At 44.5% G+C, this 18,863-nt stretch overlaps 2 protein-coding genes across 7 annotated transcripts in view; one reads left to right on the top strand and one right to left on the bottom strand.

The window, feature by feature from the left end:
• NKAPD1 (NKAP domain containing 1) overlaps nt 1–4,967 on the bottom strand; it is a 34,892-nt gene extending 29,925 nt beyond the window's left edge. Inside the window, exons 1-2 of one of the 4 annotated variants that reach the window (XM_088481383.1) lie at nt 4,781–4,837; nt 242–351 (exon numbers count right to left, since the gene is read on the bottom strand). Coding sequence is in view for 2 of the 4 variants with exons in the window: in XM_088481381.1 (XP_088337507.1) it covers nt 4,781–4,948 (168 nt within the window). In the remaining 2 variants the exon portion in view is untranslated. Of the gene's footprint in view, nt 1–241; nt 352–4,780 lie in introns of all 4 variants that reach the window. The other 3 variants (XM_088481381.1, XM_088481380.1, XM_088481382.1) reach the window with 3 other exon arrangements.
• Nucleotides 4,900–16,804, top strand: PIH1D2 (PIH1 domain containing 2). 3 transcript variants are annotated; one of them, XM_088481385.1, is made up of 6 exons: nt 4,900–5,079; nt 8,259–8,463; nt 12,404–12,527; nt 14,023–14,256; nt 14,721–15,010; nt 16,482–16,804. In XM_088481385.1, the coding sequence occupies exons 2-6, from the start codon at nt 8,281–8,283 to the stop codon at nt 16,614–16,616; spliced, it is 966 nt and encodes a 321-aa protein (XP_088337511.1). In that variant the 5' UTR covers nt 4,900–5,079; nt 8,259–8,280; the 3' UTR covers nt 16,617–16,804. The 3 variants fall into 3 exon arrangements, with proteins under 3 accessions (XP_088337511.1, XP_088337510.1, XP_088337512.1); XM_088481384.1 differs by having other exon boundaries at nt 4,901–5,079; nt 8,262–8,463; XM_088481386.1 differs by lacking the exon at nt 4,900–5,079 and adding an exon at nt 5,474–5,507.
• Nucleotides 16,805–18,863: the final 2,059 nt, after the last annotated feature.

The following is an 18,863-nucleotide window of genomic DNA, read 5'->3' as shown; positions in this document are numbered from 1 at the left end:
GGCGGACGGGATGCCAGCGGTCAGAAGACCGACAGTGGCATCCCAATGGTGAACATCCCGACAGGAGCGGGTAAGTAGCCAAACCCTCTCACACCTAACCCTCTCCCAGCGGTGCCTAATCCTAACCTCCCTCTGGCGGTGCCTATCGCTAAGCCCCCTTCCCACACCCTAAACCTAACCCACCACGGTCGGTGCCTAACCCCCCCCCCATCCCCGGCTTATCCCTAACCCGCATATTTACCTTCGGGATGCCGGCATTCTGGCAACGGTATCTTGATCCCTTTGGGATGCCGGCGTCGGCATTCTGACGTCCAGCATCCCGTCCGCCGGCATCTTCACTGGAACCCCTCTCTAGGTGTAGAGACACAAACTGGTAACAGGCTATCGCCTTAGAAGGAATAACGAATGACACCAAACACAGTAAAAGCACAGGTTTCCAGACAAGCCCATACTTTCTGGGATATCTTGGCTGATGCATTAATAAAGCAAATAAAATCATAGCATGTACAGAGAGTTAGGAAAGTCCCTCCGCAGTGACCGTGTGCTTAGTGTGTGACATTTCAAGAATCAAACAGGGTAGCCGCACAAACTGCCAAACTCACTGTATAAAATTGCTAATTGCCTTGATTGCATACAGTAAGCTAGCATGACTGCTAGAGAAAACCCTCAGTGACTATGAACGAAGGCGAATTGTTGGAGGTACTTTTGGCAGAAGCTTCAGAAACCAAGACAACTCAACTTGCTTATGTTTCACAAGCATCAATGTCTGTGGTAATGTTAACATGGACCACCACAGGAAAAACCAGGACAAACCTCATCAGCAGATGGCAACAGTGGGCGGCAGCACAAACATCAAGAACAGGATAACCATGCATGAATACTAAGTGCAAGGTTAAAGAGATGAGCAACTGCAGATTGGCTCTCTGCAAATGCCACCCTGTGCCACAAGCAGCCAGTTCCACCAAAAAAGGCCTGTAAAGAATTCCATAGAACAATATATCATGATCGGGTTACAAAGCATAAAGCACTCCTTGCACATGGTAATGCACATTTCTGAGGTCTGTGGTCCAATGTATGCAGACAATGTGCTACCAAGCATCAGAGGATCAGATTAATTATACTTCATCTCATCTCAACAATTGGATGTGTGCATGTGTGGTGCCAACCTAAGGAATGTTGTGGGGCAAATGTTCCCAGCCTTGGCTGGGTGCTGTCATTCCCTTACTTTATTGTACACAGTGATCTGCACCTCATGTTGCAGCACTTCTTTTGTGACGAGAGCAGTGTCTTCCACAAGATAAATTATTTAGAAGAGCCTGATCCACACGTGGTGCACCAAGGTGAATGTGGCATCAATGCTGGTTATGAAAGTCATTTACTGATCACTGTGACCGACATCCTAGTAACTACCTTCAAAATTAGTGTTTACATTTTTTTTGTCGAACACCTTTACATCCTAATGAAAAGTATATTCCAAGACCCAATCTCTGACACAAGTGAAATGATTTTATGCCTTTATGCTCCCGATGTGAACTGTGGTGTACTTTACTCCACTCTAGCCGACATCTCTGCATTGTGCTTCACGACCTAAGCAGTATCTAGAGTCTCCACGAGTTCATCTGGGGTGGAGCGTTTAGCCTCAAGACTCACCTGTTTCCTCACGCATTTCACTAATGTAGCTACTAAACAATACAACCCAAATGCTTAGTTCTCTTTTCCGTTAAGCTGATTTTGTATCTTGTATTCTTAAATACAAATGTAAGCACTTTTGGGTAAATGTATGATATGAAACAGTTAAAAAGAGTGGAGAAGTGTGCCAGTGGAGAAGTTGCCCGTGGAAACCAATCAGCTTTGATGTTGCATTTTTTCAAGTACATTCTATAAAATAATAGGTAGGAGCTGATCGGTTGCAATGGGTATCTTCTACACTCCACTGACAAACACCTCCACGCTTCATACATCTACTTCTTTGGGCTCGATTCAATTGCCCGCGATGTAGATAGCGCCGAGAGATAGCTCCCGGAGTTATTCTATTCTGCGCTGTGTTCAGTCGGAGAATGCCCGTTCTCACGACTAAACACCCTTAAGGAGCGAGAACGGGCATTCCCCGACCTAACTTCCCGGCGCGATGGGCAGAAAACAGCCTCGTGCCTGGACTTTTGTCGGATTTCTGCACGCATCCCCGGAGGGGTGCGAGAAGAAATCCTTAGTCGGGCTTAGCAGCGCGGTGTAATGAATAGCTCCAGGAGCTGATTCCCGTCGCTATTCGCATTGCGCAGAATAGAATCGAGCACTTTGAGTCTTATTGGGAGACAAGAGCTAATAATAATAATAATATTTATATATTACTGTTTCAATAATTAGTACCACAAAAAGCTGGTAGATGTATAAAACCTAATAAGGAACTAGTGTAGTACATGAGAGGTTTTACATGAAGTGACAGAGCATCTGCCTTTGGTATGTTACCCCACACTGAGGGCCAGATTCAGAGCCGCTCGTAAGTGGCCGCTCGTTCGCTCTGAGCGATGGTCGCACAACTGCGCATGCGTATGGTTCGCAATGCGCATGTGCAAACCAGTCATTGCGGTTGGAAATCGTGCGCTCGTAAAACAACGAGGGGCTGCTAATTTGATTGACAGAATGTACCGTTTGCGGGTGGTAACAGGGGAAGGTGCTTGAAAACAGGGGGAGCGGAATCCGAACGCAGGCGTGCCTAACGGTCAAAACGGCGTTTAATGGGAGTGCATAATTAGCAAAGGAGAGTCATCGACCACACCACTTGGTTGTCTTTTAGCCTGAACTGCTCGTAGTGATAGCGGGAAGTAAATCCCACCACAAGCACTGCGAGCAGTTCAGATGCCTTTCGATGTTCCCGATTCATCTAATAAATAAGGGAGATGACGTGTGATGCGAACGGCAAAGGGGCGTCTTTACAAAATAGCGAGCGGATTTTTCGGACGTTCGCTCAGACAGAGGCGTCAACACACCGCAAAGAGCGAGCGCTCAATTTAAATATCCGGACCCTTTTTTAGAACGAGCGTCCGCAAATAGCGTCCGGGTCTGAATCAGGCCCTGTGTTCATCTGAAAGGGAATGCAGGATCACTGCTGGTTATGGTCTAGCACTGATAACGGTGACCAGCACATATCAACACTCTATGCACACATTCCTTGTGTCACGCACACACACATCCATGCACACACCTCCTGTGTCACATACCCACACTCTCCTCACACCTTCCCTGTCACATAACCGCACTCTTCTCACACATTCCCTGTGTTATATACCCACACTCTCCTCACACTCCATGTCAGATACCTACACTCTCCTCACACCTTCCCTGTGCCACATACCCACACTCTCCTCATACATTCCGTGTGTCACATACCACAACATTCCCTGTGTCACATACCTGCACTCTCCTCACACCTTCCCTGTGTCACATACCCGCACTCTCCTCACACCTTCCCTGTGTCACATACCCGCACTCTCCTCACACCTTCCCTGTGTCACATACCCGCACTCTCCTCACACCTTCCCTGTGTCACATACCCGCACTCTCCTCACACCTTCCCTGTGTCACATACCCGCACTCTCCTCACACCTTCCCTGTGCCACATACCCACACTCTCCTCACACCTTCCCTGTGGCACATACCCGCTCCTTCCCTGTGTCACATACCCACACCTTCCTCACACCTTCCCTGTGTCACATACCCGCACTCTCCTCACACCTTCCCTGTGTCCCATACCCGCACTCTCCTCACATACTCCCTGTGTCCCATACCCGCACTCTCCTCACACCTTCCCTGTGTCACATACCCGCACTCTCCTCACACCTTCCCTGTGTCACATACCCGCACTCTCCTCACACCTTCCCTGTGTCACATACCCGCACTCTCCTCACACCTTCCCTGTGTCACATACCCGCACTCTCCTCACACCTTCCCTGTGTCACATACCCGCACTCTCCTCACACCTTCCCTGTGTCACATACCTGCACTCTCCTCACACCTTCCCTGTGTCACATACCCACACTCTCCTCACACCTTCCCTGTGGCACATACCCGCTCCTTCCCTGTGTCACATACCCACACCTTCCTCACACCTTCCCTGTGTCACATACCCGCACTCTCCTCACACCTTCCCTGTGTCCCATACCCGCACTCTCCTCACATACTCCCTGTGTCCCATACCCGCACTCTCCTCACACCTTCCCTGTGTCACATACCCGCACTCTCCTCACACCTTCCCTGTGTCACATACCCGCACTCTCCTCACACCTTCCCTGTGGCACATACCCGCACTCTCCTCACACCTTCCCTGTGGCACATACCCACACTCTCCTCACACCTTCCCTGTGTCACATACCTGCACTCTCCTCACACCTTCCCTGTGTCACATACCTGCACTCTCCTCACACCTTCCCTGTGTCACATACCCGCACTCTCCTCACACCTTCCCTGTGTCACATACCCGCACTCTCCTCACACCTTCCCTGTGTCACATACCTGCACTCTCCTCATACCTTCCCTGTGTCACATACCCGCACTCTCCTCACACACTCCCTGTGTCACCTATCCTCAGCTTGTGCTATGTAATACCGGCCATACTCTATGCGAATTGCACCTTGCGACGCGACAACGGTACGTGTGCGAGTATGTATGTGTTACCATGTATGTGACATGTGACACACATACATGGCATGGCAATGCATATGATGTCAGTGTGATGACCCCGCTGTGTACACCTTCTGTACGTTCCCTGGTCCATAACACTTACCGTCACCCCCGCGGCCTCAGCCTCCGCACCACGTACACATCCCCAGCCAGGCCCCGTCACTCCTACCAGGCTGAGCACCCTCCGGCAGTGTCGCTGCTTCCCCTTCCTCCCGGAAATAGTCCGTGGCCAGTGTATGGGGCTGCGGCGGGAACGCTCTGTCACCGTCATCTGGCCCGTCTACAGGGGAAGCGTTCTAGGGCTGCACAGCGTCCTTATTCCCATAGAAACCAAAGTATGTGTGCATGTAATGTATGTGCTGCTGCTCTGCAACGTGACTGGGAGGTGGGAAGGGAACCTCTGTAAGTATAAGGAAACGTTGTTTAGTGTTTAATAACACTTTACGTATAATACAGTATATAGATATATAAATGTATGTATGTAAGCATGTGTTTAGAGAGGTACTGTGTGTGTGTGTGTGTATACACATATAAATATAACATTTTATTTAGTGAATCACTTTTAGAAATGGTTTAATCATCTGCTTCTTCTGTGAAAATAACTTCTAGTGACAAACGCATTCATTTTTATTATTTATTATTGGACAAAAGTCCAGGAATGATGATGTTCGTCCATGCAAGATGACGTTTTGCCTCTTTCTGAGTTCCGTTTTTTTGGAGGGAAAAATCCGAACTCCACGTGCAAACTCGAACCTATCCGAGCCTGCACATCCCTAGTTGGAACCATGTCCAAAAACCCAGGTCAGACCTGGGATTTTGGTGGAAAAGAGGTATAACATTTGTATTTGACCCGTGTTTGTCTGAGATTAAACATGGGTAGGAATGATCATACACAGGGGTAATTATTTAAAAGAAATTTGGAAATTAACTAAACTCCAGTGTTTGTCAGGATTGTGTGATCGTTCCTACACGTGTTTCATCCACGTTTCCCTAGCCTTAAGGTGCCTACACACAGTACGATGTGTAGGCACCGATGCGACCGTCGATCCCAGGGCCGTCATATCGAGCGGTCCCTACACACGGGGCAATCTGGTGCCCGATATGCGCCCCCCCTGCGCATAGCGCTTCGCCTGATCTTTTGAACATGCAGAAAGATCAGGCGAAGCGACTGACGACCCCTCGGGAGCGCGCAATGCACATGGAACGATATTGCTGATTTATCATTCCAATCCGTCTTATCGTTAGCAACACTCAACACTCCCGAACAAACCGCCTTCACATATCAGTGTGATACGTGCAGGCTGCTGGTGTGTAAAACTTTATAAAATAAAGGGTTAATTTTAAAAAAAAAATTACGTGATGTTCCGACCATAAACCATAACCAGCCCCGGGCTCCTGAGCCAGTCCTGGTTTTAAAAATACAGGGGGAAAATGGCATGGGGGTTCCTGTATTTTAAAAACTAGAACCAGACTCAAACTAGCCGAGGCGTAATTCCACAGCGAGGTGACCCTTTCACCGTGTCACTCCAATCAAAGCATTAACACCCCTAGCTAGTCAGCCCAGGCTGGGGATCTCAGGGGAGGTGGCCCACCACAATAAGGGGGTCCCCCCTCTCCTGAGCACCCCAGTCCTAGGCTGAAGCTCTGGACTATTCCCTGTACCCCTGGCTGGTGGGTGCAGGGATAATAGTGGGAATAATAGATGTGTACAATTTTGTTACCTTCTCCATGGTGATCATTCCCCTTGTCCAGTAGAAACCCATGGGTTTCACTAAAAAATAAAATACTCGCCTACCTCCTGGCGCAGGTCGGTCCTCTTCTGCAGTAGAGTTCCAGCCTTAGCAAAATAACAAACTGAATCGAATGGCAAATATATCTGGTGCCCGTTGGCCAGTGTGTACCAGCAATATGTCTGTGAACTATGTAATTCACAGACATATCGCGTCGGCTGTGCTGCACAGCCGATGGCATATCTATTTGCAGATATATCTGTCCATCGGACCGCTCGTACACATGCAGCAGAGGCCGCAGGGAGGGGGTGGGATCCGCCCCCCACCCAGACCTGAGGAAAGAAACAGATGATGGTTGTTCAGTGTGTATGAACGACCATCATCTGCAGATATATCTATATTTGTGCAGTGTGTACCCAGCTTAAAGTTAACCACCGAAATACTGCAGCACGGTTAATTGTTTCTCCACCGTATGCTTACCGTAACATTTCATGAGTTTCAATTCCACTTATTCCAAGTTTAAAACAAAAATTCAATCACACATCTCTGACATAATCTCACAGACACGGCTTCCTCATCTGCCATGAAGAAACGTACAAAGACCTTCCACTCGCTGTGACCAAACAAAGAAGACTACGGCAGTCCAACTGCAGGTTCAGACACATCGTACAATAACCAACATAGGCCCTCATTCAGAGCCACTCGCTAGCGGCAGTACGCTCGTTCCGAGCGATGTTCGCACATCTGCGCATGCGTACGGTTTTTAGTACGCATGCGCGAACCAGTCAGTGCGGCCGAAAATCGTTGGTACGCAATATAGCGAGGGCCTGCTATTTTGAGTGACAGAATGAGGCATATGTGGGTGGTAACAGGGGAAGGTGCTTGAAAACGGGGAGTGGAGATCCGAACGCAGGCGTGCTTAAAGGTCAAAACGGGCGTTTTAAGGGAGTGCATAATTAATACAGCAGCGTCATTGACCACGTCACTTGGTTTTTTTTAACTCAGAACTGCTCGCAAAATAGCGGTTGAAAACACCAACCACAGAATAGCGAGCAGTTCATACGCTGTACGATGTACTCGATTAATCTAATAAATAGCGGACCTGACGTATGGTGCGTGCGGCCAGGGGGCGTTTTTATCAAATAAACGAGCGTATGTTTTGCTCGCTTGTTCAGACTTAGAGGTGGGAACAGACTGCAATTTGCGAACGGATCATTTGAATAGCCACCCCTTGTTTTTGAACGAACGACCACAAATAGCGAACGGCTCTGAATCAGGCCCATAGTGTTGCCACATCTACCTATCGGACAGAAACACAGAGGCAGTCTCATTACTTCTCAATCAGCCCTCGTAGAACCATGATTATAATCATGATTCTTGATAAATTCCCTTGTTGTATTGTTAGCTATGAAAAGTAATGCCGTGTTCAGACAATGGTGTATATATTTGTATTTATGGGTACATTTAACTTCGGATTCGGCCATGTTCACTCTGAAAATACAGAAAATACACCTGTTTTTGCCTTAGTAATTTCCTCTGGTTGTAAAAATGGCAAAATACTCCTGTGAATGCAATCTCGTACAAACACGGAGCTTAGTAAATATACCCCTGCAAGTTACCCATTCATGTTTTTGATTTGGAATAGACATATAGATACACATTAAAAATAGTAGTACTAGTCTTTTGTTTGGAGTTTTTACATTGTTTGATTATATAAATTAATCTTTGTGTAAGTATTGTTTTACAGTTATATTTTAGCTCTATTGGTATTTGATGTATGAAGAATGCTGGATTTTCAGTCCAAGATGACTACTTTTCATGTTATATTAAATTCTCTGTGTTTCTGTTTAGCAGGTAACTTCCTGAAAACAAGATGGATCGTAAACTCACCCCAAACGAGCTGTTGTCTCAGGTCAATCAGTTTTGGAGCATGTTGGATGATATGGCTGAGAACAGTCCAGAGAGCTATCAGAAGTTCATACAGCAGCACATGAAGGAAGGAAAGGAGTTCTTAGTTCCCCCAGAACCACACCTGTGCTTACAAACTAAAATATTGGTAAGGTAGCTTATGGTTTTACAGTTGCTGTTGAGTTATAGCCGATCCAAGTTGCTCCATGTGAGTGATTAAAGTATTTTGGCACGTTAAGTAGTAGACTGATGTGTCTGTAAAGCAGAGGTAGGACGGCTGAGGCTGATGAAACATGTTCAGCCTCCTGTGCAGTAGCAGTGATCGCAAATACGCGCTATAGCTCGTATTTTACCCGATCTAGAGGGCCGGGGACTCACTTTTAAAAAAGAACCGGGTCCCCGAGGACGCGCTGTGCTTCGGCCAATCCCTGACAGGCTGTAAGGGATTGGTCGCAGCACAGCGCTTCCCCGGGGACCCGACACAGCCACCCTGTAGAGAGAGACTTTGCTCCTGTCATTCAACATTACTGCATTGCATAAATATGTAAGGGATGGGCATTGCTACGTGGCGTAATGTGTAAAGTATGGGCATTAATGTGTGGCATAATGTGTAAAGGATGGGCATTAATGTGTGGCATAATGTGTAAAGGATGGGCATTAATGTGTGGCATAATGTATAAAGGCCGGGTATTACTGCATTGCATAAATGTGTAAAGGGCATTACCGTGTGGCATAATGTGTAAAGGACATTACTTCGTGGCATAATGTGTTATAAGGGGCACTACTGTGGTGTCACGTGAATAAAAGGCACTGCTGTGTGACGTAAAATGAATAAGGGACACTATACAGTGAAAAGCTAAAACAGCCATCCCCACCCATGGGCCTCAGTGACTGGCATGGCATGGCATCTATTCACACTGCAGGGAGTGCTTGGGGGCAGCAAACATCTCCATGAGTGCTGGGAGCACCTCCTACAGTGATAAAAAGGGGATGTATCTCAAGAACACGCCCCCTCTTCTAAATGCCCACACCCCTCTTACGGCCGCACCTTTGATGCGTGGTGAAGGGTCCCTTGCTGTAAGGTGTCCTGCCCTAATGTGAAGTCTAGGGGATTGCAGCAGATATCTGGAATATCAACTGTGGTCCCTTGTACACAGTTCTTAATATTTACATACCACCTCCAAAAACGGTTGTTTTCTGGGGATATACCACACATACTCTTTGATAAATATGCCTTTTATTGCCTAATGTCTTATTCACTATGGGTTTTGTGTACAGAGAAGTCATAGCACCTGTAGGATTATGGAGGCATTAAACATGCATTTAATTGTGGGTATCAGATGGGTATTCTAGGGGCATGTGGGGAGCTCTAAAGCATAAATTATGATGGGACCCAGAAATGGTCAGGTAGGACGCCATTTTTTGAAAGTGGAGGGTCCCTGGGACCCACATATTTTGTCACTCAGCGCGATCACCGTGTAGTGCTTCTTATCCCTCTTTAATGCTAGAAAGATATGACATAACCCAGGTTAGGCATGCTATTGTATCTTATAAAGTAAAGTAATTGTAAAGTTACATCATACTTTATTACACTATAATATAATTGCCGTGGGACGTTGATTGTTATTGCATTTTTGTAGCATACCTGCTCACTCACACTTTTATGTTCTGGTATTTGTGACCTTGGTTTTTCCAGTTTCTCACAGGACCCAGATTTATTTTCTATACTTGATGCTAGTAACCTTCTGTCACTGGAGTTATTGAGAATACAGATTAATTTATTGTGTTGTCATATTATAAATATACTGTCATTTTTAGAAGATTACAATGTAGAAGTAAGCAGTGGTGTCAAAAGGGGGGTGCGGAGGGTACAGGCCGCACCCTGGTGTCACCCGCCGTGGGGTGACACCAATGTGCAGACTGACACTCCCCCACAGTGACAGGAGCCGGGTGCTGCACTGTAGTATTAAGTGCAGCTCCCGGCTCCTGTCACTGTGAGGGAGCCGGCACTACAACACAATGCAGTCAGCACACCCTGCACCCCTCCAAGTAATATTAAAAAAACGGGACGAGAGGGATCAGGCTGTGAGGCCACGCCCCATCCCGTGATGTCACGTCCCTTCGCACTAGGCGGCACCCCCTTTTCAGGGCGCTCACAACGTCCCTCCCCGCACCAGGTGACAGCGTGGGGAGGGACGCCAGTGGAAGTAAGTAAATATGTATACACAATAAAGCAAAAACATAGCTTCAGGACCAGTGAAGCAACATTAATTTATTTTTGTGTCAGGAATTAATACTTAGAGCCTGATCCTGATTCATTACGGATCTATTGCAATTGCGTACGCAGACAGGTGATTGTTGCGTACTGCGCATGCATCGCAGTGCATGAATGCCTCACTGCGATCACGGAGACCACGCAGAACAATCGCAGGGTGATTGACAGGTCAAGAGCGTTTGGGGTGGTGACAGGGGAGTGGTCGGAGAAACGCAGGCGTGCCAGTGCTTTTGAACGCCATTATGCGGGTGTGCATAAATTAGCCACTATGATGGCATACGCAGCCTGTGCACTCACTGCGTGCAGGAGAGTTAGCAATTTATAAGTAAGGTCTGACCTGCTGTAAATGTGTGAGTGGTTCCGATTGTACTCGGTTACCAATGTTTTTGGTGGATTGCAAGGTATTACGGATGTACGAGAGGGGATGTGGGCGTCTGCATGTTGTCCGTGCGAGGGCTTTGAAATTGCAAACTTTAGCATACTTTCACAGCAGACCAGTGATCCTTGCTGAATCAGGCCCTTAATCTACAAATCCTACTTTGTATAGTGATCATCTAGAAGGTAAATCACTATCTAATATTGAGCTTTAATTTATTCTTATTTTTATTTTATTATATGTTTATAGGGTACCACCATCAGTCTGCAGCACCTCACAAAGCACATATTTAGATACAGTACAAATATAACAGGATATAAAGTGCATAAAGATTATAGTACAAACAAAGCAGGATACAAAGCAATATATAAACACTACAGTCAATAATTACACATTTATGCATATACTGTCACTTTAACTACAAAATCAGCACTGGTTAAAACTGTACCATAAAATAAAGAAATAAAACAGCATTCAAATGAGCTGCTACACGTTTCCATAAGCGCGGAGGTAATTCCTATTGTCTGTAACTTATAACTGTACGGTAATAACTGATGGGCGCAGCAGTCAGATTCAGAGCCGCTGTTAGCAAGGGGCAGAAGATACTGGCATAAGGAAAGGAAGTGTACACAAGGGAAGATGGCCTTGCTGGTGATACATACAATCTATAGGGTAGGGTCAGAGAGATATGGGTGACAGAGGGATGAGTTAGTGTGCAAGGACAGAAAGGGGTGGGTTAGAATGAAAAGTGGACGATATTGATAAATAAATTGGTATTGAGAGCCTCTTTGAAGCCACGTGAGAGTTGTAGAGTCTAATAGGGAGAGGGAGTGGGTTATAATAGGAGCAGCACGGCTGTATCCCAGAGGGGTGAATGGGAAACGGTAATCTGATGGGAAGAGAGGCAGCGGTCATTGGCAGAGTGAGGTGGGCGGGCTGGAGGAGTGTGGAGCGAGCTGAATTTAGGAATTAGGCAGTGGCTTATATGTGAGTGTGATTAGTTGGAATTGGACCCCGTAGAGGAAATAGAGCAAGTGTAGGGCCTGGCTGAATAGTGAGGCAGATGGAGAGAAAGATAAGCTCAGCAGCACCATTCTGTATAGATTGCAGAGGAGAGAGGCAGGAGTTGGGATCAGAGGGAATAGTCCAGTTGACAGATGACCAGTGAGGGAATTGGAGTCTGTGTTCTGATCCTGGGGATATTACAAAGGTGGGGGCACCATGAATGGGAGAGGGCATGACTGAAGATGAAGAGCTGTCTTAGACATGTTCAGTTTAAGAAAGTGCTGGGACATCCAGGAGGAAATAGTAGAAAGACAGCTATAGACTAAACTGAGGAATGGGGGAGTGTATTTGCTTTATTTCTATATTTAATGATTTTTGTGTCCTGATAACGCTATTACATATTTTCCTTATTAAATATAACTGCCTTTGCAGGATCCAGAGGAGAGGTTGGTATTCATTAACATCTGTAAATGGAAAAGGGTCCCAGCTCCCCAGTCGGATGCAGATCCTGTTCCTCTCATTGCTGGTAAATTAGAGGAGGTTTCTGAAGGAACAGGTGAGTCCATCGTTAGTACCATGTACACTGCAAGACTGCCATGGTGATGTCTGTATGGGCCACACCTTGTGATCTGATGGGTGCCGCCATATTTGACACAGTAACATCATCACCATAATTGTCCTTTGCGCATCATACTAATTATTATCGTTACAATTAATGGATCTCTGTTGCAATCGCCACCTACAAAACTGATAGGGATCACTTTTTTACCGGGCAGGCAACGTAACTTGTGATTCAATTCATACAGCAAGGCAGCCTGCTTCCTTCCTTATGCTGTTGCGAGAATCCGCCGGTTTTGCCGGCTATCCGCACGTCTGCACGTGGAAGTCCATCCCACACTATTTTCACAGTCACAACTGTCCTCAGTAGCACCCACCTCATGTTGTGCGCAAAAGATCCATTAGAAACAGGCATCCTATCTGCACCCACACACTATGAATGAGCACGGAAATAGGCTCACATGCCCGTGGTGCTTTCATGACACTCCCACAAGAACAGGCAGTTCTATGTGATTGCATAATCCCTGACCAGAAACATCCATATCAAAGAAAAAGAGCGCTCTGTAGAAGGACGGATCCGTCTATACACACCTGCAGATGTGGGGATTATGGCCAGTTGGTGATTTCTTTCTACGGCGCATGTGCACTTTGCAGATATCCGCGAGATCCGTCCACATTTCTACTAGTATCTGATCCAGAATGAGTCCAAACATGTCCCCATATTAAAGATTTCACATTTAAGGGGGTATTTATCAAAGCTGGGAGAGAGATAAATTGTGAGAGATAAAGTACTAACCAATCAGCTTCCAATTTCCATTTTGCAGGCTGTTTAAAAAATTATAGATAGGAGTTGATTGATTGGTAATTTATTTATTACAAATTTCTCTCTCTCCCAGCTTTGATAAATACCTCCCTAATGCTGCATACACACGGTCAGATTTTCTTAAAGATATGAACGATAACGATTGTAAAAATCGTTCATATCATTGACCTGTTGGGCATGCATCGACCAACGATGCGCGTTCCCGCATGTCAGATAACGATATCTGGCATCGACTGTGTTTGCAGTAAGATTTGGACAATTTCATTAATTTTAAATAATGTCAGAAATCGTTCATCGTTATCGTTCAACGATAACGATGTTCTAGCAAATCTGACCGTGTGTATGCAGCATTAGTCTTTACATAAGAAAATGGCACCAAACCATTTCCCTTTAGCCATTGTGCACAGAGCAGATATGCTTATAATCTACCATCTGTGTATGTACATGAGCTATGTATCTCAGCCTTGCTGACAGTACTCCTGCTCATCTGTAGCCTTTTATCTGACACCTTTGTATTTTATTCCAGATACAATGTTTTCCTGCTGTTTTCTGTGCTCGCACTTATATACTGTATATTGTGAGCTGTCATCTATGAGTTTCTATGTAGATAAACACTTGCAGATTTCCATTCAGTTGACTTTATACATTATAAACTCTGCTTTTCCGCTAGTGGTCGATATTGCCTATAGCCCAGAGATGCTGACGACAGCAGACTGTGACCCTGTAGAACAGGACCAGCTCATCCGCCTAGCTATGAAATACATTGAGCAGCAGCACAAAGTCACCCTTTGCCATTCTTATCACATTGCCCCATTCAAGCTAAAGGGCAACTTACAGCGAATGAGGAACAGTCTTGAAGAGCTACAGAAGAACCCAACAAACACAAAGAAAGTAACAGAAGGAGGTATCTACAGGTCTTTCATTTTGAAGGAAAGTTTCCCTTTGAATATTCATATAGAAAGAAAGCATTTTGTGATAGGAGTGTCCACATATTGCACAGCAAATATCGGGCCCCCACCCCACCTGACTTTCTACTGGTCATTAGTTTGGGAGCATGTAGATGGTATTTAGAAGACTATATTTAGCTGATAACCTTAGTATTGCTTCTAGCCCTAACCCTTCATCAATATTTGCAAAAACTCTATATGGTGACCAAATATTCATGTACCTAGGCAATGCCAATTGTGTCATTTTCTTGGGTTTCAGTGATTGTGTAAAAGTAATCACAGGAAGAATTTAGAGAAAAGTTACATTCCTGATAAGTGTTGAAGAAATATTGTGGCGAATGAGCATGTTGGAAAGATAATCCCATGTCTATGTGTAGAGATCGATAGGTACACAACCCACTTGTAACCTTTGTCCTTTCAGTTGTGGACAATTCCTTACTGGACCAATTAAAAAACATAGCAGTAAAAGGAAAAGAGGAAGAACCCAGCCTCCCCATCCACCTAACGAAAGGGAGTAACAGCGAGCCTGGGAAAGCAGGTCTGATAGAGGTGATCTCCACAACAGAGCTGGACGAGGAGGACCTGCTTTCTCCTCCCCAACATGAACTATCTGTCTCTAAGGATGAGTCTGGGAAACCACATAAACTAATTCTAACGGCTGAATTACAAGGTGTTCGCTCAGTTTCTGGCTGTGACCTAAGCGTGTCCAAGGTAAGAGGTGGTTAGTCAGAGAAAGGTGAAGTCCATATTCCAGGGTTAAGGTAGTCTTTATACCCTTTACATATTACCCACAGTATTGTGTACACCAAAATCACTGCCGAAAAAAAAGGCTTTGAAACTGTAGGTGACCATAGGATTTATTAGATGTATGAAGCTCTGGAGAGTGATAAAGTGCAGAGTGATAAACCACCAGCCACTCAGCTCCCAACTGTCATGTTACAGGCTGTGTTTGAAAAATGACAGGAGCTGAGTGGTTGGTCATTTATCACTCTCCACTTTATCTCTCCCCAAAGCTTCATACATCTGCCCCATTGAGCTTTATGGTCACTATACAAGGCTGCAATAATTGTTCCCACCTGCTCACATGCTATCAAGAAAGGTTCCAAATATACAGCAGGTTTCATTTTGGGCTTGAAATATAGAAAGAAAGAGAATTAAAAAATAAAATAAATAGCTCTGATCCCAACTGTAGAAACGCCTGGAGCCTTGTCATGTGGTTTTTGTATGATGCAGCTTACTTCTTATACAGGAACATGTTTAGCAACTTTAGAATAAACAGCATAGATTTTATGATTGACTAATACATAAAGTACTAAACGGTCTATATATAAAACTTTAAAATAGTCAATTTAAATGTAGAATCCGGGCAACTCAAATCAAAATGGATACAATGAAATAATGGTGTCATCATTGATTACTGTACACCTCCTCCGACCAGGTGTGAACAATCTGTCAACCTAATTTTCAGGTAAAGCAAAACTTTTCCCCATTATAATACGATGTGACATCTTTTTCTTCAAATGGTGTAAAATAAGATAATTCAAAGAGAGGATTCATTTTCTGTGCTGTAATTAGACAAAATCGCCAAAAGTTTAATTTTGGGTTTGAAAACAGGAACAAAATCCAATGTATTTCTATATTAACTATTAGTGTATACAAATGAACAAAAAAAAACATTTCAGCATAACACAACTAATAGTGCTTTTATACCATAGTTCCGGATCTGACCCGGAGGTTGGAAGTGTTCCAATCCGGAACTTCCCTGGCGCCGACCCAGGATATTCTCGAGTTGGCGCCGTTCACACTGGAGCCAGGTCTGCAGCGACCCAGCTCTTCCGGCGTTGAAGTGGACGCTTGGAGATGACATCATCTCCAGCGCCACTGAAGCCGGCCAATTGTTGGATCCCCGAGCCCCTGGACCTGGGTGGATCCATTTACATCGACAAAAATCCCAGGTTGATGCGCAGCTACCCAGGGTTTTTAGCTCTGTGTAAAAGGGGTATTAGTGTGTTGTGAGCTAATTACACAATAATCGGGAACCTTCAACGCATGTGTTACAAACTTGAACTACTCCTGTGACCTTTTCCCGATCAGGCGTGCAGGCACTACATCACCTAGTTACTTACTCTGTAGTAGAGATAGTGCTCCAATTACTGCAAATAAACATCTGCTTGTTTTTCAGAATGATTTGATGCTGGAAGTCCCAGGAAGGTACAAACTGCACTTAGATCTGCCCGAGGAGGTCAATGAGGAAACAGTCAACGCGAAATACAACAAAGCAAATAAGACTTTGACAGTCACCATGTATGTGATATAATGCCACCACTGGCCCAATCCACACTATAACCTTAGTCGCCCTGTCGTCATTAAATTGACAAACAGTATTGAGCCTGATGTGTTCCAGATATTGCAGCTCCTACAAAGCATTTTTTGTATTGTATAAAAGTGCATGTTCAGATGATATTCCCTGAAGAAAATAAACAGCTTGTATATTGTAAATATGATAAATCTCATGTATATGGAGTTAGCGGTTCTCAAAGTGTCAGCTCTTGCTACTCAGTTAGCTGACTATTGTAAATCGGGACCTGCTCAATGAGGTGACCTTGACGATGGTGGGCCACTGATATGCTAACTATCTCTGAAATTATATTTAATTACAAAATACATTTAAATATGAACAGTAATGATCACATAGTGCATCTGCAACTCCGTTTTCTGTGTATATTACTTTAAAATCTCAGCATAGTACCTTTACTATTAGGGTGTGCAGTCTAGAGCCCCTCCCTATATTCTAAATAACTGCAACTTATAATGACAGATAATTACTTTCCTTCTAAATATTCCATGGCAACATTACAGAGGATAAAGCTCCTTGCTAGATAGAGCAGTCGTTTTTTCAGCATGCCCCCTGACAGGGTATACATAGAGCTCCTCTTCCTCAATGTCTTCCAGTGACTTCCTAAGCTGTTTCTAAAATCACATACATCTCAGACATGAGTGGGAAACGTGGGCTGCCAAGGACGGTTTAGAAGAGAAGGAATACACCTATTACAATGGGATGTATCCAAGCAAACCACAGGGGCGGTGTGAGAAATAAAAATGTTTGGATAATACCAGTAGAGAGGTGCCGAGACCTTTAGAACAGCTCTGCAAGGTGTTTACCGCCTTTACCATAAAGCTCTTCTCACTTACCGGTACTCAGATGCCCCCTGATCTTACACTCCAGGTAGCAAAGGCTTATAACCCCAAAGTATTGCCTAGATTTAATGTTAGAAAGGACACTAATCTAATGGTGCATACACACGGTCCAACTTTGCAGGACGATATGAAGGATATAGTTATATTGTTGACATTTTTGCATTGAACGACCAACAATGCGCGTGGCCGTATGGACGATAATGATATCTGAATTCGACCGTCAATGCAGGCCAACTTGGACGATATCATCATTTAAATACTGTCAAATATCATTCATCGTTGATATCGTTCACTTTTAAAGTAGAAAAAAAATCGTTCAACGATATCGATGATCGAGCAAGTTGGGCCGTGTGTATGCCCCATAACACACCAAATGTGACTAAGTGATACTGGAACAGGACAGTAGCGGACAAATGATATAGCCAAAGCTAACTGAATATAAGTTTGCAGGTAGTAGAGCTTGTAGAAAACAGAACAAGAAAGGTTCAGTGCACTGGGGACTATGAACTCTGTTAAAAAACAATATTTATTAGTTCTTTTTAAAATCTTATATTTTATTGATACCTTAATGTAGTTTTTAAGCAAAATATTTAAAAGTTTATTGTAGACATGAAAGAAAAAGTTTGGAAATGGTTTATGCAAACCAAGGCTATTTTTTTTAAAGTATTTTAATCTGTTGAGGATCTGTTCAGTACTGCTGCAAACACTCTCTCAATGTAACTTAATAACAGTCTAGTATACAGTGTTGAATCTGGTTATTCCTGAACAGCTTGTATGTTGCTATGCAGTCTATTCACTATCCCTTAATTTGTACAACCGTTTATGAACATTTTCACATGCTTTTTGAGAAATGTTGTGGCTATTCATTACAAAGGTAATGCAGGAAATATCATGGATATCTCCAGCTTACCTTTCAGTCCTGATGTGGCTCACTGTCCCCTTACACTAGTATGGGGAGCTAAATTCATCAAGCTCCAAAAATAATTAGAGTTATGGTATAACATACCTTAAATAACTTTTTCTTCGAGGTCCACAGAATCTACCTTGGGGTATGTAGTTGGAGAGAACCATTGCACCAAACAGCTACAGCTTTAAAGCTCCCAGCATGCACTGGTCCTCCTCCCTATATACCCCACCTCCAGCCACAGGCATTCAGTTTGTAAACAAGCCTGACGGCAAGAGACGGAATGTGGAGAAAGAAGTACAATGTACCCAAGAAACACTGAAAACACGAAGAGAGAATTAGTGATACAAAAAAGCAAAGAACAGATCCCAACTGAGGTTAGGTGCGTCAGGGTGGGTTGCTCTGTCGTCCTTATGGACATCGAAGAAAAAAAAAAAGTTATCCAAGGTGTGTTATACCATA

Source organism: Taudactylus pleione, unplaced genomic scaffold (genome assembly GCF_031769625.1).
Source record: "Taudactylus pleione unplaced genomic scaffold, aTauple2 ptg000270l, whole genome shotgun sequence".
Taxonomy (NCBI): Eukaryota; Metazoa; Chordata; class Amphibia; order Anura; family Myobatrachidae; genus Taudactylus; species Taudactylus pleione.
This window is presented reverse-complemented; position numbering and strand designations above follow the sequence as displayed.